A 26,002-nucleotide genomic window follows, 5' to 3' on the forward strand; every position below is an offset into this window, starting at 1 on the left:
ACCACGCAACTTGAAATACAAGTACGCAAATACGGTTGCGTGAAGCGTGGCTCGAAATCGTAGAATTTACGAGACTCGCTCGAACTGTAGATCCTTGTGTGCATCAACCGTTAAAATTCATATTCCTAAAATCATTTCGCGTCTGTCTTCACCTTAACAACGAGGACGAGAAGTACGCTCGCTGTCTTTTCAAGGTACATACTTCGTAACCATTTGAAACTTGTTGAAGCGTCTAAGTTTAACCGGAAAAACGAGCGCCCTTTTAAAGTGTGTGTGTAGTAGTTCCCTTGTAAATAATAGTGAAATTGAATTGTCCTATTTGTGTGCTACAATGCCTACAATAGTAGTAGTGTTCGCGCAGTACAAATCGAGCATACCCAGAGTAAGTTCGGGATTAGTTTCCAATACGCAGGCGTCAACGTAAACTTATCCTGGACATGCTCAGGATTTTTCGCTCCGCGAACAATTTTCGGATTCGCAATGTAATGACGGGTTGCATACATTAGGGTTAAAGAAGGAAGCTTTTTGTTGTCTCTTTCTTATTTCGAAATAAATGTCAAAAAAAATGCAAATGCAACAAATTTGTATGTCAACAAAGAGAAAAAGAAAAGAGAATAAAGGCAACAGGCAAAGGATTAACTTTCTATTCAATAATTCAATGCCTTTCTTAGAAGGTAGAAATTTGATTAGTCTTTCTTTATTATTTCCACAATATAATGTGGTTATTTCCACTCTGAAATCCAGCTTACATTTTTGTAGAGAGTAAAAGATTGTTGACATGTAGATATAAAAATTACCTTTAACTTCATGAGGGTTGAACATTATCTGAAGGAAGGAATAATTTAGTAAAACAATCATTTCCAATTTTGATATCTATGTATAGGGCTTTTCATCGACTGTCATTTGTTTCGAGCTTCTGTCATGTGTCACATAATATTAATTTAGCTACGTCATACGTCTTTGGTTTGTATCATTGGGAATACCAATAACGTATGACGTAGATATATTAATATTAGATGACACATGACAGAAGCTCGAAACAAATGACTGTGAATGAAAAGCCCTATAGGGCTTTTCATCGATTGTCATTTGTTTCGAGCTTCTGTCATGTGTCACATAATATTAATATATCTACGTCGTACGTTTTTGGTTTGTATCATTGGTAGATACCAATAACGTATGACGTAGATATATTAATATTATGTGACACACATGACAGAAGCTCGAAACAAATGAGAATGAAAAGCCCTATTGAATTTAATGGGTTGTGGCATTGTGTTGTGGTTTATTACACCACAAAAATAATGAAATATAACAAGACACAAGAAATAGTTTCAGAATAAGTTTGATGTATTGTTTATGTTTCATTATATTCAATAAGAGACTAATTTAACTCATAAATTAAACTGAAAAATAAACCACAAGAATATGTAGGTACTTATAAGCTCATTTAGATAGAAGAAATTAAGTAAAAACAGAGTACAATTTATTGTAATACACCGTAATAGATAATTATCGAATATCGAATGAAAATAATACTTGAAAAGGTACCTACTTATTTATAAACATACGAAATGGAAAACATTGACAAAAACAACTAAAAAAGCTTTAATATAAAAAATATTAAAATTTGTTTGAAGAATATTTAAATGACACAACACTTTACATAATTTCAAAACTTTAAAAACCAGAATCTACATCTACAAGTTGTTTAACAAAACAATATTTTAGGTTAAGAATTGGAAGCAGTAAGAACAGAATGTTAAGAAATTCTTCCCAAATATTTTGTGCGCCTGTGCGAACTTAAAATCCGAAACAAAATCCTCGAACGTCGAGAGCGTACCCCGGGCATGTTCAGGATCTTTTTTCTGTACTGCGCGAACACCGAATTAAAAATCCGGAGGGTGTTCAGAGGGAAAGATTTGGACTCCGCGAACGCCCAATTTTGTAATGCGCAGGCGTTCTCCCTCTGGGTATACCCAGGACGTACTGCGCGATCAAAGCTAGTAGTGTTCGCGCAGTACAAATCGAGCATACCCAGAGTAAGTTCGGGATTAGTTTCCAATGCGCAGGCGTCAACGTAAACTTATCCTGGACATGCTCAGGATTTTTCGCTCCGCGAACAATTTTCGGATTCGTAATGTAATGACGGGTTGCATACATTAAGGTTAGAGAAGGAAGCTTTTTGTTGTCTCTTTCTTATTTCGAAATAAATGTCAAAAAAAATGCAAATGCAACAAATTTGTATGTCAACAAAGAGAAAAAGAAAAGAGAATAAAGGCAACAGGCAAAGGATTAACTTTCTATTCAATAATTCAATGCCTTTCTTAGAAGGTAGAAATTTGATAAGAGTCTTTCTTTATTATTTCCACAATATAATGTGGTTATTTCCACTCTGAAATCCAGCTTACATTTTTGTAGAGAGTAAAAGATTGTTGATATGTAGATATAAAAATTACCTTTAACTTCATGAGGGTTGAACATTATCTGAAGGAAGGAATAGTTTAGTAAAACAATCATTTCCAATTTTGATATCTATGTGGCATTATTAATGGGTTGTGGCATTGTGTTGTGGTTTATTACACCACAAAAATAATGAAATATAACAAGACACAAGAAATAGTTTCAGAATAAGTTTGATGTATTGTTTATGTTTCATTATATTCAATAAGAGACTAATTTAACTCATAAATTAAACCACAAGAATATGTAGGTACTTATAAGCTCATTTAGATAGAAGAAATTAAGTAAAAACAGAGTACAATTTATTGTAATACATACTACCGTAATAGATAATTATCGAATATTGAATGAAAATAATACTTGAAAAGGTACCTACTTATTTATAAACATACGAAATGGAAAACATTGACAAAAACAACTAAAAAAGCTTTAATATAAAAAATATTAAAATTTGTTTGAAGAATATTTAAATGACACAACACTTTACATAATTTCAAAACTTTAAAAACCAGAATCTACATCTACAAGTTGTTTAACAAAACAATATTTTAGGTTAAGAATTTGAAGGAGTAAGAACAGAATGTCAAGAAATTCTTCCCAAATATTTTGTGCGCCTGTGCGAACTTAAAATCCGAAACAAAATCCTCGAACGTCGAGAGCGTACCCCGGGCATGTTCAGGATCTTTTTTCTGTACTGCGCGAACACCGAATTAAAAATCCGGAGGGTGTTCAGAGGGAAAGATTTGGACTCCGCGAACGCCCAATTTTGTAATGCGCAGGCGTTCTCCCTCTGGGTATACCCAGGACGTACTGCGCGATCAAAGCTATTGGATGTGGTTAAAATTAAAAGGAGAAAATTGTAAGTAGGTATATTTATTGATGATGTAATTTGGGAAGGAGAAAGTATTCAAATAGAAATCTTACCAAAAGCCAAAAATACTTGTTTATAAAATTAAACTGATATTGAAGACCTAATGCCATATAATTAATTGCTATTACAATAAGAGTATAGGTGCAAAATTTCGGGAAGTGCTTTTTAAATGCATTGATTTTTTTCGAATCCTGAAAAGACTAAAGGTTTGAAAAAACCTAAATAGTTTTGAAACGTCCACTACAATAAACAAAAAGTGAAGCCCCTAAGGGTTTCATTTCTTTTTGAAGTTATACTTCTTTAGGCGCGTTTGGAGTAAATTTATATGTGCGCGAATTCATCAAAAGTCTTAGTCCTGAGCGCAGCTCAAACGTTATACGGGCTCTGATTGGGTAATACATTTTTGTTTGATATTTAGTATTATTTTGTATTTTGACAACGACGCCCGACTGGGGCGTCGGCGTCGAAACGTTAATAAAATCATTTTTTTGGTAAAATTGTAGCTTATTTCCCATTGAAAATAGTTGATTATAAAAATGCCACAAGGAAATAGCTTCAGAACAACATCAAGGTGGTCTAAATGTATTAAAATGTGTATAACCCAGTCGGGATAGCATTTGACCTTGCATTAGGAGCTGCCCCAAATTTTATTTTTCTAATCTTTAGGGAGGGTCAATATTAGTATAAATTTAAAATCTCGACTGAATTCCTTTGTTGCGTTAGCCGCCATCTTGATTTTAAACGAGAACCGTTTTTGCTCAATATCTCCGCCATTTTCAATTTTTCGACAAAAAGTGTAGAAACTGAAATTGTTGAAAATACGATTTTCTATAGTTTCATTTATTATAATTTTTTTCGTGCGGTCGATATTTTCCGAGTTATGAGGGGAAAATAGTGACAGTTATAGCATAATTATTGAATTATCTCGTTTATTATTAGTTTTACAACAAATATATACATATACAAAAATGAAGAGAATTAAATTTTGTACAATTTTGATGTCGTACATTTTTCGACAAAAAGTGTAAGAATTGAAATTGTTGCAATTACGATTTACTACAATTTTTCGAGAGAACCAGTGGCGGGTCTACAAGGGGGGAAATGGGAAAATTCCCCCCAACAGGGTCCAAAATAAAAAAAAATTGTTGAAACATCACGATATATTAGCTGACATACAACTTAAAATATCGACAGACAAATTGAACCAATCAAACCCGCTAGTTAATAAAATTAAGTGACCTTAATGCATATAATGTCTTTTTATGTCTTTTATATACTTAGTTTGGTTGATGTTTCATTGGAAGTTTCAAAAGTTGTATAAAATATAATTCTCTTTATTTTTGTTTATGTACAATTATGTCGTAAAGTTAATAATAAATGAGACAATTCAATAATTATGCTTCCCCTCCGCTTCCATTATTTTCCCCCTTAACTCGGAGAATATTGATCGTATAAAAAAATTGTGCCAAAGAAATTGTAGGAAATTGCATTTCCAACAATTTTCTTTCCCACCATTTAGGTTGAAAAGTTGAAAGTGGCGGAGATATTAAGCAACAACAGTTCTCATTTAAAATCAATATGGCGGCTAATGCAACCGCGGAATTCAGTCGAGATTTTAAATTTACACTACTATTGATCTCTGCTAAAGGATAGAATTATAAAATTTGGGGCAGCTCGGAAACAAAATTCAATTCAATAATTATGCTTCCCCCACCACTTTTTACTATTTTTCCATGTAACTCGGAAAATATCAACCGCATGAAAAAAATTGTTAAAAAGAAATTATAGGAAATTTTATGTTGAACAATTTTAGTTGAAAATGGCGTAGATATTGAACAAAAACAATTGCTATAAAATCAATCCGGTCTTACGCTCGCGCCATTACCGCATACGTACTACCTTAAATATTAATTTTAGCAAAAAATGAAAGAGATCAAAATTGTGTAGAATTTAATTCGCTTCATTTTTGTATAGGTACATATTTGTTGTAAAACTAATAATAAACGAGATAATTCAATAATTATGCTCCAACTCTCACTATTTTCCCCTCATAACTCGGAAAATATTGACCGCACGAAAAAAATTATAATTAATGAAATTATAGAAAATCGCATTTTCAACAATTTCAGTTTCTACACTTTTTGTCAAAAAATTGAAAATGGCGGAGATATTGAGCAAAAACTGTTCTCGTTTAAAATCAAGATGGCGGCTATAGCAACGGTGGAATTCAGTCGAGATTTTAAATTTATACTAATATTGACCCTCCCTAAAGATTAGAAAAATAAAATTTGGGGCAGCTCCTAATGCAAGGTTAGGCCTGTTATTCGTCTAACCCGACTGGACTAGTATAATAAACGTGTCAATAAAACAATTGTTTTTGATTAGTTTTCTTGAATTTTTCAAACCCGACTGGACTAGTATAATAAACGTGTCAATAAAACAATTGTTTTTGATTAGTTTTCTTGAATTTTTCAATGATTTTATATTATTTATTTTATTGAAAAGTATTTTTTGCTTGTATTAACTGCTAAACATGGTCTATGATTAAAGTTCGTGTTTAAAATATTCAATTTTATTTATCTGAAACAACTCTATTTTTCTAATATCCACTTCAATATTGTCGAGCAGTGTATATAAATTACCTTTTAGAGCATGGAAAATTTTTTCTCTCTCTTTCGGGAGAGGGTAAAAAATTTTCCATACTCTAAGTAAATTACGTTTTGAAGTTTTTTTTCTTGCGAAATGACGAAATCTTACCAAGAAAAGCAAGTGACTAATCTATCTGCCGTTAGATGGCGCAACATGTCGACATATCCACATTACACTTGTCCCTTGTCCCCCACAAATCGAAAGGCGCCAGCGCCATTATTACTACATGGAAAATCTGCAGTATGCACTGGATTTTATAAGAAAGTGAATCGTCGTGTTCGTAATAAAACAAAAATCGTTAATTAAACTGGCAGAACTTTCAAAAGAAAACACTAATTTCAAGTTACTATCGTTAGTGCGTTTAAACATAAAAGTGTTTGATTATTTGTGTTTTGTATAGGTAGTTTTGATTATGTCTTTTGGTAAACAAGGAGCTAGTTTAAGTGATAACTGGAAAATAATGAAATTTTAAGGCTGATTTTGTTTTGGAAGTTACTTATTCAAACTGTCTAAGACGGCTGAAGAAATGGTCAAAAGGTAAGAGATACTCGAAATGTTTGTATGCTTTGTTTTTGTTGTTTTTTTTTTATATGTACTGGGTCCAATTTTTATAACTTGTTCTTGATCAAATATTGTTACTGATAAATAATAAGTATAGGCACCTGATAATCATCTCGAAAGTGTTGTTTTATTAACTAACACCAAATCCTACCAAAGTTTATCATAATGTAAAATAATGCACAAAATGTAACACTCCAGATGATAAATATGCACTAATCAAGTTGTTTATCAATTGTTTTTACTTGTTACAACTTGTACATACAGTAGAACGTCAATAATCCGGATTAATTGGGACCGGACCCCATCCGGATTATCGAAATTACCTCAAAAAAAGGCCAGTATACACATTAAAGTTCAACAAATGTTTTAAAATTTTATGTTTTCTCTTGTACAGTAAAGTGTCTAGAGGTGAAACTAATCAAAACATTTTTTTATGGTTAAACACTGTATTATAATTATTAATTTATAATAGCACCATGTGTACAGTAAAAACATCAGATACCATTTGGGCTTTTAAAAAAATGTGTAAAATATTTTTGAACTGCGGTAGAGGTTCGTTTTTCGCAACGAAGTTCTTAATTTATTTTAAAAGAATCAGATATTTTTGCTAGATACAAATCCGGATTATTGACGGTCTGGATTATCGACGTTCTACTGTAATAACAATTATATACTACATATTATATTTATTATACATTACAATGATATTATAACAGTCATAAAATTTAATAGGTACTGTATTACCTATCTGTTGGTGTTCTGTAGACTGTAGATATTGAATCATGCTTCCTAGGAGCATCTTCGTAATTTCTGATACTTACCCGACCCTTTTGTGTCAGTTTGACTATTTCCAAGTTCATCTCCCATATCACTGGTTTAGCTCCCATATCACTGGTTCAGCTAAACTTTTCCCTTTCTGTAAGATGTTAACCTGTACACGTTCTTGAAGATCAGAAAATGAAGTTTTTATCTTAACAAGTGCAGGATTCGGTACTATGAGCATTATTGATGTAGCTTTTGCTGATTTTAGCTGTATAATGTTAATGTGCTCATTTGCTGCTCATTTTAGGTCCCAAAATTCATAACTTGTCATGTCAACAATAATAAAAGGTGGAGAATATCGACCCATTAACAATTTTGGTTGAACTGAGATAATCGCGTTTGAAAATTTTTCGCAAATAGTTTGCTGTAAGAAATGACGATATGTTTGGAACAAATACTCCTTACACATTGAAATTTCTGATATATTATATTTAAAGGGTTTTAAGGGATTTCACAGATAACGGATTTCACGAACATAACAAAAAACAGATTTTTTGCTAAATTTTGTAGACTTACTATAGTTTTTGTCAAAATAGTTACCGAAAAAATACTTATTCCAGACTAGACTTACTAGTAACCGATTTATTGAAGCAAAACAGAATTATTTAAAAAATTGTAAAAAACATTTCTATAGTTAATCGGAATAACTAAAATTAGAGTCTAACTAGAGAAAACTATAGTAAGTCAAACAGTTTAACTCATACTTGGAATACCCTCCGCTGTTTCTTGAAACGAAGACTACAGTAACTCAACTTACTATAGTTTTAGCTTGCAGGAGTGTGGGTCAGTAAACTTACTATACACATGCAAATGCTTTACTGGTTGCCTTAAAATTCATACCTGATTTACCATACTTTTTCACCAAATAAAGCTTAAAAAGATACCATAATAGTAAGTCAAATGTAACATTTTTGAGTTACGATAGTCTTCGTTGCATAGGTCGATATCTTGTGGACTTAACCCGGCACCTGCCACGTGGGGTGCTACTAGCACCCCATAACACATTTTTATCAAATATTTGGTATTTCAAGTTTGGTAACCGTGCTGTGCGTCATAGTAGCTTTCCATATAGCATAGATGTGTTAGTGTTTGAAGTGGTTATTTGGTGCCATTCTGAACTTGTAGCTCTAAAGTCGAATTGGGGTGTCATCATCTGGCACTTAAGTTTTAATTTTTTTTGTATTTTTGATAAACATGTCAAATTTACATTTTTTATTGAAATAACTGATTTTAATAATTAAAATTATTATTGACATAGACTCTGTACTCACTAAATCTTATTTTTTTTAGATATTTTATTTCACTTCATTTATTACGGCTTTGTACTTGCTAATTTGCTTATAACACCTTTTTAATTTTATTTTTTAACTTTTATAACATATTAGTGGCTAATAAGTTAATAAAACATGTTTTTTTATATTCTTGTGTTACTCAACACATTATTTTGTTTTTTAAACAAGTAGATCACAGAAAATTTTTAAGGGGTGCTGTGAGCACCCCACGTGGCAGTTGACGCCTTGCAAAGCCACGTGGCAGGTGCCAGGTTAACTACGGTATGGAGGTCTGAAGGCAGAGAAGCTTTAGTTACGACCATGCGTTTTTCGATCAATGTAAAGTCTTGGTCACAGGGCATAACTCTGTGACCACTTACAAGAAACTTCTTGTGCCCAATTGTCTGAAAAATGCCTAGCACTACCAAAAACATCAATGTAGATAGTACAATCCTATTTTTATTCTGGCCTGTGCAGTTATCACACCATATTACCCATTGTTTCTTAAGAGTCAGACTGTGATTAACAAACTGGAGAAGACATGAGACAATTTCGTTGGATCCACAAAAAGCTACTCCCTCATGCCACATACACATATGGTAGGGTGGTGCTAAAAAAGTAAAGTTGATAATTCCGTGTCGCTTTAGTGCAGAAAAGTTGAGATTGGTAATTACAAGAAAAACAAAACAAAAATTATTCAAATCGGACTTTATCGTCCGATTCCGCAACGGGCCTAAATATTATGAAAAAAATTAAATTTTACCTTTTTTAAAAAAAATTTATTTATCCTCCATGTAAGTTTTATTTATCACTATAGTAAAATTTATTTACAGTTTGCATGGTTGAATAATAAAAAACATAATTTTACGCATTTAACGAATCTTCCGATCCCGCAAGGTCCATCAAAATCTATAAAAACTTGAAATTTTTGATGATTTTGATAAATTAAAAACATTTAGTCATCTAATTTTTCTGTTACATTGTGCAGCTCTTCCCTTGTTTAGATATTGTATGACAATATTTAAACAACCCAGATCTCACCATGAGGAGATGGCTTCACTTCCAGCTCCACCCACACCCTTCCCTCCAATAAACCAATGAGTGTGTGTTTGTTTACATATTTTTACATTTTTTTTCATGTTTGTGTCCAACTTTTAAACACCAATTTTGTTTTGTTATTTTGTGGTAAAATCTAGCAGAATGGACCTTGATTTAAGTGTTGCTCTGATGAGTATGTACCTCACTTGATTGTGGCCCGGCCCACATACATTAAATCTTGCTACAGCTTGCGTGTGGCAGGAATAGTTTTGTACATTCCAGTCTGGCATGTCGCCTGATGTAATGCAGGAACTTATATCTTCATTTGAAACTCTTCGAAGAAGTGGTGGTGAAGATAGTTTTGCAACCTTCCAGTCTATTATTTCAGTGTAATCCTGTGCTTCAAAAGTAGGAGGGATGAAATTTATAATACTTTTGGCTTGCCTTGGCTTTAGTCTGCCTGGCTTTTAACACTCTCCTTAGCTCCTCCTCTCTAATGTGTTTCCTTTCGTCTAATATCATTGCCATCAGTAGGCTTTCAGGATGAGCAAAGTATGTGTTTCTTTCAATGATAGGAAACATCACTTTCTCAGATAAATATCGAGTCGAATTGTTCATCCTGGTAACCTACTGATAGCAATGATATTTGACGAAAGGAAATTCATTAGAGAGCAAGGGCTAAGGGAGTGTTAAAATCCAGGCAGACTAAAGCCAAGGGCAAAAGTATTAGAAACTCCATTCTTCATTTTAAATTTTGAAGCACAATGAAATAATAGACTGGAATATTGCAAAACTATCTTCTCCACCACTTCTTCGATGAGTTTCAAATGAAGTTCCTGCATTACATCAGTTGACATGCCAGACTGAAATATACAGAACTATCCCTGCCACACGCAAGGGAGCATTCAAGTATTATGTAACGCGGGCGTTACATAAATGGGCGTTTAACTATTGCGTGACGCAATTTTTGAAGATTTTTAACCCCCCCCCAACCTGCATTACGTAATACTTGAACGGTCCCCAAGCTGTCGAGCGGTGCGTAAAGTTGGTCACAGAAACATCGTCTACTGCAGTGATTCTCAATCTATTTGAGTCATATACCACAAAATACTTTTTATTATTTTTGGTACCACCCTAACTGAAATACCTACCTAGCAAGGTAATCTAGTTAACTATAATAGTGGTGCTGATTTGGGCTGTTTTTGTTTTTTGTACCACCACAAATAATGATATGTACCACTAGTGGTACATCTCTACCACAGATTGAGAACCTCTGGTCTACTGTATGTGGGCCCCTTGATTGGGCCAGATAGGGGTCAAGGACCCCTATCTATCAAGGTCAATGCTGCCAGATTTTACCATCAAAACACAATACAAAGTTGACGTTTAAAAGTTGGACACAAACAGATGAAAAAGAAATGTAAGTACATATTATGTAAATAATCTAAAAAACACACACTCATTGGTTCGTTGGTGGGCAGTGTGTGGGTGGAGCGCGAAGTGCAGCCACTTCCTGGTGGTAAGTTCTGGGTTGTTTAAATATTGTTACAATCTCTAAACAAGCGAAGAGCTGCACAATGTAACAGAAAAATGAGATAACTAAATGTTTTTTAATTTATGAAAATCATCAAAAATTTCAAATTTTTATAGATTTTGATTGACCTTGCAGGATCGGAACATATTCGTTAAATGCATAAAACTATTTTTTTTATTATTCATCCATGCAAACTGTAAATAAATTTTACTATAGCGATAAATAAAACATGCTTACATGGAGGAAAAATAAAAATGTTTGAAAAAAGGTAAAATTTCACCTTTTTCATAATATTTATGCCCGTTGCGGGATCAGAAATAAAGTCCGTTTTAAATAATTTTTACGTTGTTTTCTGGTAATTTCTGGTAACACTCTGTGCTTTCGGAATCTTGAGAGTCGTTGGTATCTTCAGATTCAGATTCGTTTATTCATGTCAATAACACAAGTGTTTAACACATGTCAAATAAAATTACACAAAGATTTGGACGCAATACAAATTAAAAAGATGCACAATACGACTAAGAGTATTAATAACATTAAATACTAACATTAAAATCACATTAAATTTGATTACATTAACAATGGACATTGCTTAAAGTCATAAAATCCTAAAATTTAAATGCAAGAAATTCCTCATTACTATAAAAAACATTTTCTAACAAAATATCTTTAATTGTACTCTTAAATTGATTTAATGGAAGACACTTTAAACTATCTGGAAGTTTGTTGAAAAATTTAATAGCCCAGTATCCTGGCCCAGTTTGACACCTGCTTTAGCAACACTGTAGCCCTCTCAACCTTACAGTGCTAAAGCTCTAGTTGAGTTGTGGCAGGTCCATCAGACCCATCCTTTGCTTTAATTTGACAATTAATTTGCCATATGTAGTGCTTCTATACGGTGTAGAAAAGTGGACATTGGACAGTACCTAGACACAGAGCTATGGCCGCCACATGAAGATCTCTTAAGGTAGAATTCCGCACCAAGCGACCGAGACAGGAGACCGCGACAGTCTATAGTTGGTCGCTGGTCTCGGTCGCGGGCTACAGAACTACCCTGATATAATTGCATTGAGAGCAGTCGTGGGGAGACCTCGCCTATCTGTCGCGGTCTCCTGTCTCGGTCGCTTGGTGCGGAATTCTACCTTTAGTAAGCATGCATATAATATTTTGTTTTTTAAAAATAATTCTCAGAATTTTAACAATTTAGTTTTTCATTTATCAATTTTTACTAAACATTCATTATATGATAATATGGCATCAGTAGATTAGGAAGAAATGTATCAACACTATTTTATAACTTGATAAAAATTATCTGTAGTAATTAGGTATATATGTTACAGTTCAAGTTGATTCTCAGTTAGAGTTGACTCCAACTAGTTGGAGTCAACTCCAACTGAAACGAGCAGTAAAAGTTGATTTTAAAAATTTAAATCAACTTTTACTAGTTGGAGTTGACTCTTCCTGGATCGATTCAGTAAATGTTGATTATACGAGAATCTCAAGTGCATTTTTGATGAGTGTGCGTTTCTTTGCTTTGACCGTTTCAACTACTTATTAGTATAGTCTGTAACGTCGCCCCCGTTAGGTAAATTATTCTGATTCGATTTTTTGCACAAACTTACTCAAAGAAATACATCCGTATAACAATCCTTATAACAAATACACAGGGTGTCATGCGGTGCCGCTGTCGAAAAATTGTTTAACCAATTTCAGTAAAGTCAGTCAGTAAAGTGACTCTTTATCGAACGAGTCTGATATTACGAGCAGAGGAACAGACGCGTTCGATAAAGAATATTGAGGTGGTGCGTACAAAATTGTATCGTCAATCATAAAAAACATTAACACTACTTACAACTTTGAGGAATTTTTTTTAATTTTAGACGAAATAAAAAATTCATATGACAGTAATGACAGATGACTTTTGCATGATGGCCGGTTTTGCTGTTTAATCGATAGTAGTTATCAATATTGTATACCTACCTAATTACTAAATCTGTAAAGTTATGATTTATTTTGTATGAATATAATTGCGAAACATTACAGAATTTTACTTTTTGACATAAATTTTATTAATAATAAGATAAATTTTGTACAATATTTTTAATAATTAAAGTAAATAAATTTTAATTTCACTCAAATAAATAATCGATTGCTGCCATTGACCACTTACATTCAATCTCGGTTAATTTGATTAATTATCGCGGCAGGTAAAGTAACATTCTTCTTTCAATACAACAAAGTGTTACTTTACTGCCGAAAATGAGGGCAAATGAGTACAATAATGAATGATTTTAGTGAAGTTTGGTGATAAACAATGATTTTAAACAAATTCGCAAAAATACATCATTTTTTCACTTCGTACAAATTTTTTTTAATCCGTTGGGCCTTTTTTCTCTAAAATTGACTGTTGTCGAGTGATTAGCGACTTAAAATTTGAAAAAAGCCAAAATAACCTTTTTCAAGGTTTAATAACTCGGTTAAAGATAATTATTGTGAAAGTCGAGCGAGCGGCCGTGGAGTAACGGCATAATCGCTGGCCTCATATGCCAGTGCACGTGGGTTCGAGCCCTGCTAAAGACAAACCATTTTCATTTTCAATAATGACACGAGCCGTCTCACCGTGCCTCGGAGAGCACGTTAAGTAGTCGGTCCCCCTGGGCTAGAGTACATCGACACTAGTTACTTGAAACAGGGTTATAGATGTAATTGGCGGCGGAACTGTCCGAAAGGCAAAAATACCATACGATATTATATATTATGAAAGTCAGAAACTAAAAAAAATCAAAGATCAAAACTACCCCTACAAGATCCTGAAGAAATTTTTGTCATTATTTCATTAATAAGATATTATTTTTAATTATCAACAATGAGCACTAACCGTGTATTGAGGCGGCCGTCAATGTGAGTGCGAGTGAGATTCACCATTGGACGGCTGGAATGGTGCATCTCTTTAGCACTCACCATTGACGGCAGCCCAATACGCACTTAGCGCTCATTGTTAATAATTAAAGATAAAGCTTAGTAATAAAATAGTGACAAAAATTTCTGCTGGATCTTGTAGAGGGGGCTATAAACTTTGATTTGGTCACTTTCTGACTTTCATAATGGATTTTAACCGAGTTATTAAGCCTTGAAAATGGCTATTTTCGCATTTTTCAAATTTTAAATCGCGTATAACTCGACAACAATCAATTTTAGAGAAAAATCACAAAATAACTTTTTTTGCTCAGAATAACCCAAATGATCTAAAAAAAATTGTTCGAAGTGAAAAAATTATTTTTGTGAATTTGTCTAAAAAAAATTGTTTAAACAATTTATCGATCAAGGTACTGCCTGGCACCCAGTAGATTTGTTATAAGGACCTCTTTTTGAGTAAGTTTGTGCAAAAAATTCGAATCGGAGTAATTTACCTAACGGGGGCGACGATACAGCCTAGACTAATTTGAACATATTCAGTAACATTTAATTTCTAGAATCGGCTGTTTGTATGAATCAGAATCAACTTTTACTAAATGGCATTGGGAAGAGTATACTTTTCCTAGTTGGAGTCTACTTTTACTAGTAAATGTTGAATACAAATCTTCATTTTATATTTATAATCAACTTTTACTGAAACCAGCCGTTGGAGTTGACTCCAACTAGTTGGAGTCAACTCCAACTGGATAATCAACTTGAACTGTAACATATACACACTCTTAATGCAATATCACTAAGTCTATTCCTCTATAATTTAATGATAATAATAAATTAATGTGTAGTCTAATTCTTAATCTAAATAATAACATTATGTTATGTCTGGAAATTACAGTGTATTACCTTACAAATTTTTACAGTTAGTAATAATCTGGGTATAAATAAGATATGTTAAAATAAATATGTGTGTCTAGGTATTTTTCAAATATTAGCAAAGATTTTTGTCATAAAATTTTAGTACTGTTTAGAGAGATATATATGTACATGAACTTTGAGTCATAAAAATTTATTGTGCCCATAAATAGTCACACCTTTGGTGTCATCATCCATGTCAAAAGAAATGGCAGTACTAACATTTGATTTATACAGGGTGTCCCGAAAAGATTGGTCATAAATTATACCACAGATTCTGGGGTCAAAAATAGGTTGATTGAACCTCACTTACCTATATACAATAGTGCACACAAAAAAAGTTACAGCCCTTTGAAGTTACAAAATGAAAATCTATTTTTTTTCATATATCGAAAACTCATAGAGATTTTTCATTCAAAATGGACATGTGGTATTCTTACGGCAACAGCATCTTAAATAAAAATTAAAGTAAAATTTGTGTACCCCATAAAATTTTTGTGGGGGTTTTGCTCCCTTAAACCCCCCCAAACTTTTGTGTACGTTTCAATTAAATTATTATTGTGGCACCGTTAGTTAAACACAATGTTTTTAAAACTTTTTTGCCTCTCAGTACTTTTTCGATAAGCCAGTGTTTATCGAGATATTTTGAATATTTGTCGAATCCACCACATATTTGTATATGGTTAAGGACCTATGATATACCTGTTAATAATCTGAAAATTTATTTATAATTTACATTTTTAGGTATATTTTGAAGAAGAAGCCACATCTCGATAATAGGTGACTTATCAAAAAAAGACTAAAAGGCAAAAAAGTTTTAAAAACACTGTGTTTACCTAATGGTACCACAAGAATAGTTTAATTGGAACGTACACAAACATTTGGGGGGTTTAAAGGAACAAAACCCCCATAGAATTTTTATGTAAATATATTAAAAAAGAAGCCGCATCTCACACACAACATAACTAAAATAATTTGTGGAGCGGTAACGATTAATTTCATTTAAGTTGCTAATTAGGGGGTGGTCTTCCCGATTTTTTTTTTGCAAAAACAAAAGGGACCAACTTTTTGAGCGTAACTTGCTTAAATTTAATGCTAGAAACTTTTTGTAAAAACAAAAATAAAGCTTTTTTTAAACAGTTTAAAAAAGTTATAATGGGTTTTCCCAAAAAGTGCTTCATTTTTTGGATATTTCACGTCGAAATACTCTATTTGAAATTTGGTGAATATGAATCTATTTTTCATTGGATATAACTCTGGTTCTACGAGATCCAGAGACCTAACGTGTACACCATTTTTTTTTACTTCTTTATAGACTATATTTTTGCTAAGAACGTTTTTTCCGACAAAATAGTTGTTTTTGAGTTACTTTCGAAAAACCGTCTAAAAATGTGGTTATTTTGTTGAAAAATGAAGATATTCACTCGCAAATAACTCGAAAAGTGTTGACTTGGCGAAAAAGCTCTATAGAACAAAAGTTACTTAAAATTAGTCAGTTTACCCATTTCCGGACTTATTTTGGACATATATTTTTTCACCCCCAAGAGGGGGTAAAAGTCACCCCCAGGGAAAAAGCACACATCGGCACAATATCACTTTTTTTCTTTGACATGTAAGCTATACGTATGCCAAATTTCATGTCAATCCAAGCGGTTCTTTAAAATTTAGAGCAAAAACCGTGAAAGAATGGACTAATATTTATAATGCAAATAATGCGCTAATTAACTGTATTAGATGCTAGTGTGAGCCCAGTATTAAAGTATAAACTGAGCTTAGCTAAGCTAGAGCTTAAGATCTGTTGATGCTACCAGCCTTGAAAGCTATTTATTTATCTCAATAGGATTGGGTGCCTAAGATTTTAAAAAACAAATATGTATATCTTACAGCTGGTCTGCCACTCTGAGGGTAAGAAATTGTCCTAAACTCATTTTGCTAATTCACTTGCGTGAGGAGGCAGTTGGTAATAGACGATGTACAATAAAGGCACATGCATAAAATATGTGAAATGATTGATATAATTTCAGAGTTGTGTGGACTGTATTAGGTTTAGGTTTTGGTCCATTATGACTGGGACTGTATTAGATTATGATATACAGACAATATCTAATTAAGTTTATCAAAAAATCTTATCCAAGTCACAGTTTCACTTGCGTATCGATCAACGTCACAAAGGCCGGTTTCGCACGCGGTTGATTCTCGTATAAGGAGAACGTTCGCGTTATTTTCGCGTGTTAGTTAGCGGAGAGAAAATTGCGGTACTTTACCACATGTCTATCGCCTTCAAGCTGAGAAGGCAGATAAGAGAACTGCCCCCAGCGGCGGAAAATCCAAAGTTATATTTGCACGTCTGACCGTAATAGTCCCTAGTCGTGTTGGAAAGGTCTTCTGACTTCCTTTGAACCGCGTTCATTTACCGACAAACGATGGGAGAGCTCGCGCCAATCCACACCGGCCAGAAATAAGGGTTCGATCCTATCCAAAGGATTGTAAATTACAAATTTTGAGTAAAACAACGCTATTTCACGTTGCGTTGATTCCCGTCTTTAGTTTTTATCCTTTACTATTACGTGTTTTCTATTTCACTTGGCGTGTCAAGCCACGTAAAAATCCGGACAAGAACAAGTTAAAAATATCGTTCCAAATCACGTAGACGAAATATGACACAAACTGCTTAACTGCATAGAACGCAAGCATAACTATTACTCATGAATAACAATAAAATCCAATCATAGTAGAAGCGAAAAACAAAAAGAATTGAAAACAAAGTAAGTCATCAATCGAAGTAGCACAGAAAACGACAATAAATATCGTTCCCATACCACCAGATTGACAACAGGTGGAATACTTTCTTTGGTTACAACCTCCCGAGATTTTCAAAAATTATAAATCATACAGGATGCCGAGGAAATTAAGATGAGAGAATTTTAAATAATTCACAATCCATCTGCTCAGCGTGGTAAAAGTTCCAACAAGAAAGATTCCTTAAGGGTCGTTTAAACACAGCGATAAATCAAACAACTTATCAAGGTCAATCGAGTTGTTGCAACTTATCATTGTGTGTAAACGGTGCATCGCACAACTTATCAAAGTTGGAGTTGGGTTGAAGGTGGTATCGCATTGAATCGCAGCGTCTAAACAGCGTTTCAACTTGTCATCACAACTAGTTGCTGTGACTTATCGTTGTGTTTAAACAACGCTTTAGTACTCAACAAAAGAGTAAATGAATTAAAATGTATAAACATTTTCAATTTCTTTGCAACACGAAAATGCAGCAGCTGCATAACACTCTGGTTAAATCAGAGAGTGCAGGAAGAGTCTATCATCATCATCATTTGGCTCTACAACTCTATGTGAGTCTTGGCCGCGTTTACTATTTCCCTCCATTGTTGTCGGTCCTGAGCAGCTATTTCCCATTGCTTTACTCCCATTTTGCGTAGATCTCTGGCTACTGCGTCCTTCCATCTCTTTCTTGGGCGACCAACTGACCTTTTCCCATCGGGCCTTTCCCAGAATGTGGCGTTTAGAAGTCTTTCGTCACTTGATCTTAGTACGTGACCCGCCCATCGTATTCTGTTTGATTTAATGTAGCGTACTATGTTTTCATCTCCGTATATTTTCTGGAGTTCATCATTGTGTCTTCTTCTCCATTCTCCTCTTGTCTCTTCTCTGCAAGGCCCATAGATAGTCCGCAGTATCTTTCTTTCAAGTACCAGTAATTTTGTTGTTTCCCGCTGATTCAGAGTCCATGTTTCGCTTCCATACGTTATTGTGGGACGAATTATTGTCTTATATACTCTTATTTTTGCTGGTCTTGAGAGTATTTTTGATTTAAGTAGGATCCTTAATGAGTAATATGCCCTGTTTCCTGCAATAATCCTGGCTGCCACGAACTTTTCATAGTTATTTTCAGATGTTATGATCGCTCCCAGGTACTTAAATTCTTTGACGACTTCAAAATTGTATTCATTAATTGTTACGTTTTGTCTAACCCTTGGTCTTGGGTTCTTCGTAACCACCATGTACTTGGTCTTGTCCTCGTTGACCTTAAGACCAACTTCCTTGGCTCCGTTCTCCAAAAAAAAAACCTTCGAAACCGGTATAGACTCCTCCTGCACTCTCCGATTTAACCAGAGTATTATGCAACTGCTACATTTTCGTGTTGCAAAGAAATTGAAAATGTTTATACATTTTAATTCATTTACTCTTTTGTTGAGTACTAAGGAATCTTTCTTGTTGGAACTTTTACCACACTGAGCAGATGGATTGTGAATTATTTAAAATTCTCTCATCTTAATTTCCTCGGTATCCTGTATGATTTATAATTTTTGAAAATCTCGGGAGGTTGTAACCAAAGAAAGTATTCCACCTGTTGTCAATCTGGTGGTATGGGAACGTTATTTATTGTCGTTTTCTGTGCTACTTCGATTGATGGCTTACTTTGTTTTTCGGTAGATGGCTCTAGTGCATCCGTGACATTTCGTTCTTTGCAATTCGGAAAGGCCCAAAGTATTATGCCTGGGGAAATCGGAGAAAAGAGGATATGGGACTACTGATGATGAGGAAGAAACCTCCGAAACCGGTATAGACTCTTCCTGCACTCTCCGATTTAACCAGAGTATTATGCAGCTGCTGCATTTTCGTGTTGCAAAGAAATTGAAAATGTTTATACATTTAAAAAAAAATTGAATACATATAGAAGCATTGTTTGCCATTGACTCACAACTAAAGCTCAAAATCAAAGTTTTCAAAACTCGAAAAATATTAAAACCAACAAGACCGTTGATAAAACACCTAATTTAAAAATTACATTTTAATAAAATCCTCATGAGTTTGAACTATAAATATTAATAAATGGTTTATTTTCAAGTTTATAGATTTGCTTTTAGTCCATGTGGTGAGACCGCCCCGTCTGAAAAAATTTCTGATTCGGTTTCTTTGTGGATTCCTATTCAAAAATGTCCCCTTTAAACAAATCTGAAGGGTGCCGGGCGGAATTTTTGGGCAGAAATTGTTTAAACAATTTTTTTAAACAAATACAAAATATTACGTTTTTTGCTCTGGAACATATATTTTTAGGTTTTTTGGGCCATTTTAAACAATAAAGGTATCTTGTAATTTTTCTTAAAAATTGATAGTTTTCGAGTTATAGGCGATTTAAAATCTGAAAAATGCGAAAGTACGCATTTTCGAGGCCTTAAAACTCATATTTAAATTAGTATTTTTGAGGTTGCCATATACTTAAACATTCAACTTCAAGATTCTGAAGAGTGGCTGCGTCTAACCTTAATTTATACCGTTGTTTTTTAATTGTTAAATATGCGTGTTTATCCGATTTTTTTGCCGGTGCGGCGAGCTCTATTTCAAAAATATCCCTATTTTCCTCCGAAAAATATTTTTTCTAGATTCTTTGGAATATTCTAAATAAAATAAGTTTCTTGATATTTTTCTCAAAAATTAATGGTTTTAAAATACCAAAAAAACGCATTTTTGGATTTTAAATCGCTTATAACTTTAAAACTGTTAACTTTTGGGAAAAATGTCAAAAAACTTATTTTATTTAGAATATTCCAAAGAAACTAGAAAAAATATTTTTCAGGGAAAATAGGAGATTTTTGAAATATAGCTCGCCGCACCGGCAAAAAAATCGGATAAACACGCATATTTAACAATTAAAAAACAACGGTATAAATTAAGGTTAGAGGCAATCACTCTTCAGAATCTTGAAGCTGAATGTCTAAACTTCAATATAAGTATCTGGCAACCTCAAAAATACTAATTTAAATATGAGTTTTTAGGCCTCGAAAATGCGTATTTTCGCATTTTTCAGATTTTGAATCGCCTATAACTCGAAAACTATCAATTTTTGAGAAAAACTACATGATACCTTTCTTGTTTAGAATTACCCACAAAACTTAAAAATATATGTTCCAGAGCAAAAAAATGTGATCTTTTGTATTTGTTTAAAAAAATTGTTTAAACAATTTCTGCCCAAAAATTCCGCCCGGCCCCCTTCAGATTTGTTTAAAGGGGACATTTTTGAATATGAATCCACAAAGAAACCGAATCAGAAATTTTTACAGACGGGAGCGGTCTTACCACATGGACTATTTATCATCTCTGACAAAAACTGCCACATTTAATTGATTTTTATATAGAATATATAGAATAGAAATATGCTTTATTGTCACTGAAAATACAAATTTTATGGACAAAGCTTAATTAAAGTCAGAAAAAATAAATAAATAATATCTAACAATAACAATAACAAATACAATTTTCTGAAATTTGATACATCGTCAATATAAAAAAATATACATAAATACAAAATATAAGTTAATAAAGTAAAAAAAAACAAAATCGATATATTGCAACAATTTATAGAAATTGCAAAGTGAATATACAACAAAGTAAACTATTTATAGACATAGGAACTAATAAGTTTAAGCTGCTGCATGTGACACCCAAATATAGATAAGTTTGGTTACTTGTACATTACTGTAATTTCTTAGTTAGTCATTAAGAAACTCTTCTACTGAATAATATGGTCTTTTAGATAGATGAGCTTTTGTCATTTTACGGAACTTGGGGAAAGATGTTGCAGATTTGAGTTGTAAAGGAAGATGGTTGTATAGTTTTTTTGCGGAATATAATATAGATTTCTTTACTAACTCAGAGGACGGGATCGGTAAATAGACATCAAAATTTGAATTTCTGGTGGAGTAGTCATGACGAGGCCTTGCTGGAAAGACATGCATGTGTTTACGATTTAAGCAAACAGTTTCTAAAATATATAAAGATGTAAGGGTTAAAATGCCGTGATCTTTGAAGTAACTTCTGCAATGTGTTGTTCTTCTGAGGCCAAACAGATACCTTATTGCTCTTTTTTGTAATTTAAAAATAACATCTAATTGGGCAGCTGTACTAGAACCCCAAAAAGGAAGACCATATCGAAGATGAGACTCGAACAAAGAAAAATATGTTAGTTTAGAAGATGCTAAATTGAGTTCTTTCGAAACAGATCTTATAGCATAGCAGGCTGAGGCGAGTTTCTTACTTAACACATCGATATGAAGGGACCATTTGAGGTTGCTGTCTAAAAAAATACCAAGAAATTTTACAGAATCAACGGTAGAGATCTGGCTGTTATTAACAAGCAGGGGTTGAAGAGCACTTTTATAGGATAATGCTACTGTCTTATCCACGTTAAAAGAGAGTAAATTAGAATCAGACCAGGTTTTTATCGTAAGCAAATCAGAAGTTATAGTTGCATGAAGAGATGCAATAGTTGAGTTGCTCCAAGTGATACTGGTATCATCAGCAAAAAGAAAAATTTTTCCATCGATTTTTAAGTTAGTGATGTCATTTATAAAGATAAGGAACAGTAGAGGACCCAATACTGAACCTTGTGGTACTCCACATACAATGTTTTTGAGACTAGAGTCAGTATCATTTGCTCTAACTAGTTGTTTCCTATTATTCAAGTAAGATTGGAACCAATTCAAAGAAATACCTCGAATCCTATAGAAATTTAATCAAAATGTCGTGATTTACACAATCAAAAGCTTTGGCATAGTCACAGAAAACAGTGGCAGTATAAAGATTATTGTTTAGTGCTTGGTAAACCTCATGAAACACAGAAAACAAGGCATCAGTGGTACATTTATTAGTTAAAAAGCCGAATTGATTTTGGGATAAGATGTTGTTATCAATGAGAAAGGACATAAGACGGGTTTTTATGAGTCTCTCAATAATTTTTGAAAGTACCGGTAGTAAGGCAATAGGTCTATAGTTGCAAGCATTAGATTTTTCACCACCCTTATGAAGGGGAATAATAATGGCTATCTTTAGGCACTCTGGGAATTTGCCTCTTTCAAAGGAATCATTAATTAGTGAGACGAGGTTTTCCAACACATTTTCTGTGAGATTTGAGAAGATTTTTATGGATAGTCCATCAGTACTACAGGATGATTTGCTTTTGATACTATTGATAGTTTGGATCAGTTCAGATATATCGATTGGTCTTAAAAAGAATGAATTCGAGAACACTCCTGAATTGGGGAGATAGGAAATGGGATCTTTTTGTGGCAAAATGGTAGAAGTTATATTTTTACTCACATTAACGAAATATTCGTTTAGATTTTCCGGGTCTGGAAGGGCAAATGTTTGAACTTCGTGAGTTCTATTTCGAAGATCGTTTATTATGGACCAAGTTTCTTTTGCAACACTTTTAGAGCTTTCCATACGATTTTGATAGTAGGCTTTTTTAGCTGATTTGATGAGTTTTAGATAGGTTACCCTGTACTTGGTGATATATTGAGTGACAGAGACGTTGGTAGCAAATTTCTTGATATACAATAGTGAGCGCATATTTTTGGCTGATATGCGAATACCTTTTGTAGCCCAGGGTTTGTGATGTTTTGGCTTAATTGAAATTAAAGGAAATGCCTTATTGAAGATAGAGACAAGCTTTTCTATAAAATCGTTGAAATTATAGTCCACGTCCGCAGAAGGAAAATGCCACTCAGAAGTTAAGCATAAATTTTGAAATTTATGAAAATTCCGAACGGAAAAAATCCTACCTAAACGTCGGGTTTTCGAGGAGGGTTTGCTGAAGATGTTAAACTTCGTAAATACTGCTTCATGATCTGATAATCCCGCATTAATAATTGTAGAGCAGGCATCAAGGGGTGAGAAATCTGAGACAATATAGTCAATTATGGTAGATGAAGTTTTTGTAATCCTTGTAGGAGAATTAACGTGCATTGAGAGACCATATGATTCAAATATGTTGACCAAGGACATTTGGGTAGCACAAGCAGCATCATAATTAATGTTAAAGTCCCCGCATAGAATTTTTCTGCTTCTATGAGGCAAGTAATCTAACAAATTTAGCAGGTTCTGAAAAAATAGTTCCACAGGGGAGTCAGGTGATCTATAGATGCAAATAATGTAAAGATTAAGATTTTTATTATAAACTAGGGAAAACTCAAAGAAGGCTTCATTTAACAGAAAGTCATATTTTGTAATCAGAGAAAAATCATTATTTCTAGAAAGAATTAGGGTGCCTCCATGAGCTGAACTTGGACGATCATACCTAGCAATTGTGGTATATTTTTCTACAAAAAAAGGTTCGTTGACTTCAAGCCAGTGCTCTGTAACCGCAACCATCGGGGGAAATCCTAATTCTTCCAGAAACAAAAATAATTCGTCAGTTTTATTTCTTATAGAACGAATATTAATCAGAACCATATTAAAGTTGTCATCACTAAAATTATTCGAGGTTTCTAGTTCCTCAGAACACGTCGTGTTATTTAAAAATTTCGTCTTGGAGAGCTAGTAGAATAATAATTTCGGTGACATTCCCTTGATTTTTGTAGATGTATGATTCTTTCTGAACTTAGAAAGGACCTATAAGCAACAAGATCAGCTTCCACCTCAGCTGGATCAATTCCATAGGCATCATTAAATTCTAGAAGAATTTTTCTTAGTTCCTCAGTCTTGGTAAGTAGTCCTTCGGAAGCCAAAAATAGTTTCACACTGGTGTTGGTATATCCATCACAAAATACTGAGGCAGGCTGGTCGTGTAGGAAAGCAAGATGTAGCTTAATTGCTTTTAATATGTCTGGTTCCCTTAATCTTGCTAGAAGATATCGACTGTTTGAGTTATTGGTTAATCTAACTCTTGGTGGTGTTAAAGGATCCAAATTTATGGATGGTTCCAAAGTATCTTTCTTAATGAAATTAATTTGGGAACGGAACGGATCTTTAGATTTGCAAATTTCGATGGCCTGCTTGTCAGTAAGTATATTTGTGTTTTGAACTTCATTTTTGTTTTTACTTGGAATGGTAATTGGATTTTCCAAGCTAACTGGGCTTCTGATGTGCTTCGGTTTTTATGTGGCATGATGGTTTTTATGTGGCATGCTAATTTATTTTAATATTAATTTATTTCGTCCATTTAAGACAAATTGTTATTCTTCTCCGGACGAATTGAAAATCGCCTTCAATACTTATTGTTCCATTTAGTAATAAAAAAATAATAACTACAATAAAAACTTTGGTGTCAATAATAACCGAACTGACAGCTGTGGTCCAATTGGCAATTTATATATGGGTCACTAACCGACGCGACGTTGAAGATGTGACTTTTTTTATTTTATTTTGTGTGACAAGCATTTGGTTGGAGCATTGAACGTTTTATTAAATAAAGATATTCGTAAATTTACACTGCTCCAAGAAATTAATGCACCACAGCAAGGGGGACGGATCGAAATGCAAAATTTTGACGCGTGTCAAAATTTTCAATGTGTTTTAAATGTATTCATTGTTTTCGAATCCTGAGAAAGCTAATAAATATTTTTGAAACATTTAAACGCAGAATGAAAGATTACATTATTACCGAGGGTCGAAAGTCCCTGAAAACTTCTATGTTTATTTTAATAAGTTACAGAGGTGAAAATAAAAGAGAAAATTTAGTGTGATTTTTAATTGCAAATATTTCATTCAAAAGAAACTTTTTATTTATTCTAAGGGACTTTCGGCCCACGCTAATAATCGGTCTTTCATTCTGCGTTTAAATTTTTCAAAAATACTTATTAGTTTTCTCGATTCGAAAAAATGAATACATTTAAAACACATTGAAAATGTTGACATGCGTCAAAATTTTGCGTTTTGTTCCGTTGCCCTTAAAAGTCATCATATAACATGAAAATATATTTTATTATTTTTCTTTGTATAACAAACAGATTTGGTGATGTTGGTCGCTAACCATCTTCAATATTCATAAACTTAAAAGCTTAAAACAATGAAAAACAAAAACTGAAATTGTTCAATATTTTTTTGCTTAATAAGACTTATTTCCGCCCCTGCTACAAAGACAGCTTGACATTAACGATTAATACTCCAAATAATATTCTCATCCAGCTCATTCCAAATTTCGATAAGACGTTATTCCAGTTCTGGCAGAGT

At 33.4% G+C, this 26,002-nt stretch overlaps 1 protein-coding gene across 4 annotated transcripts in view; it reads left to right on the plus strand.

Moving 5' to 3' along the window:
• LOC114343163 (protein pellino) overlaps positions 1-26,002 on the plus strand; it is a 370,712-nt gene that overhangs the window by 39,401 nt on the left and 305,309 nt on the right. Inside the window, exon 1 of one of the 4 annotated variants that reach the window (XM_028293988.2) lies at positions 6,191-6,520. The exons of the other annotated variants lie outside the window; for them this stretch is intronic. Coding sequence (XP_028149789.1) covers positions 6,510-6,520 — 11 coding nt within the window. The 5' untranslated portion in view covers positions 6,191-6,509. Of the gene's footprint in view, positions 1-6,190; positions 6,521-26,002 lie in introns of those variants that run through there. 4 annotated transcript variants of the gene reach the window in all.

Source organism: Diabrotica virgifera, chromosome 6, assembly GCF_917563875.1.
Source record: "Diabrotica virgifera virgifera chromosome 6, PGI_DIABVI_V3a".
In the NCBI taxonomy this organism is placed as follows: domain Eukaryota; kingdom Metazoa; phylum Arthropoda; class Insecta; order Coleoptera; family Chrysomelidae; genus Diabrotica; species Diabrotica virgifera.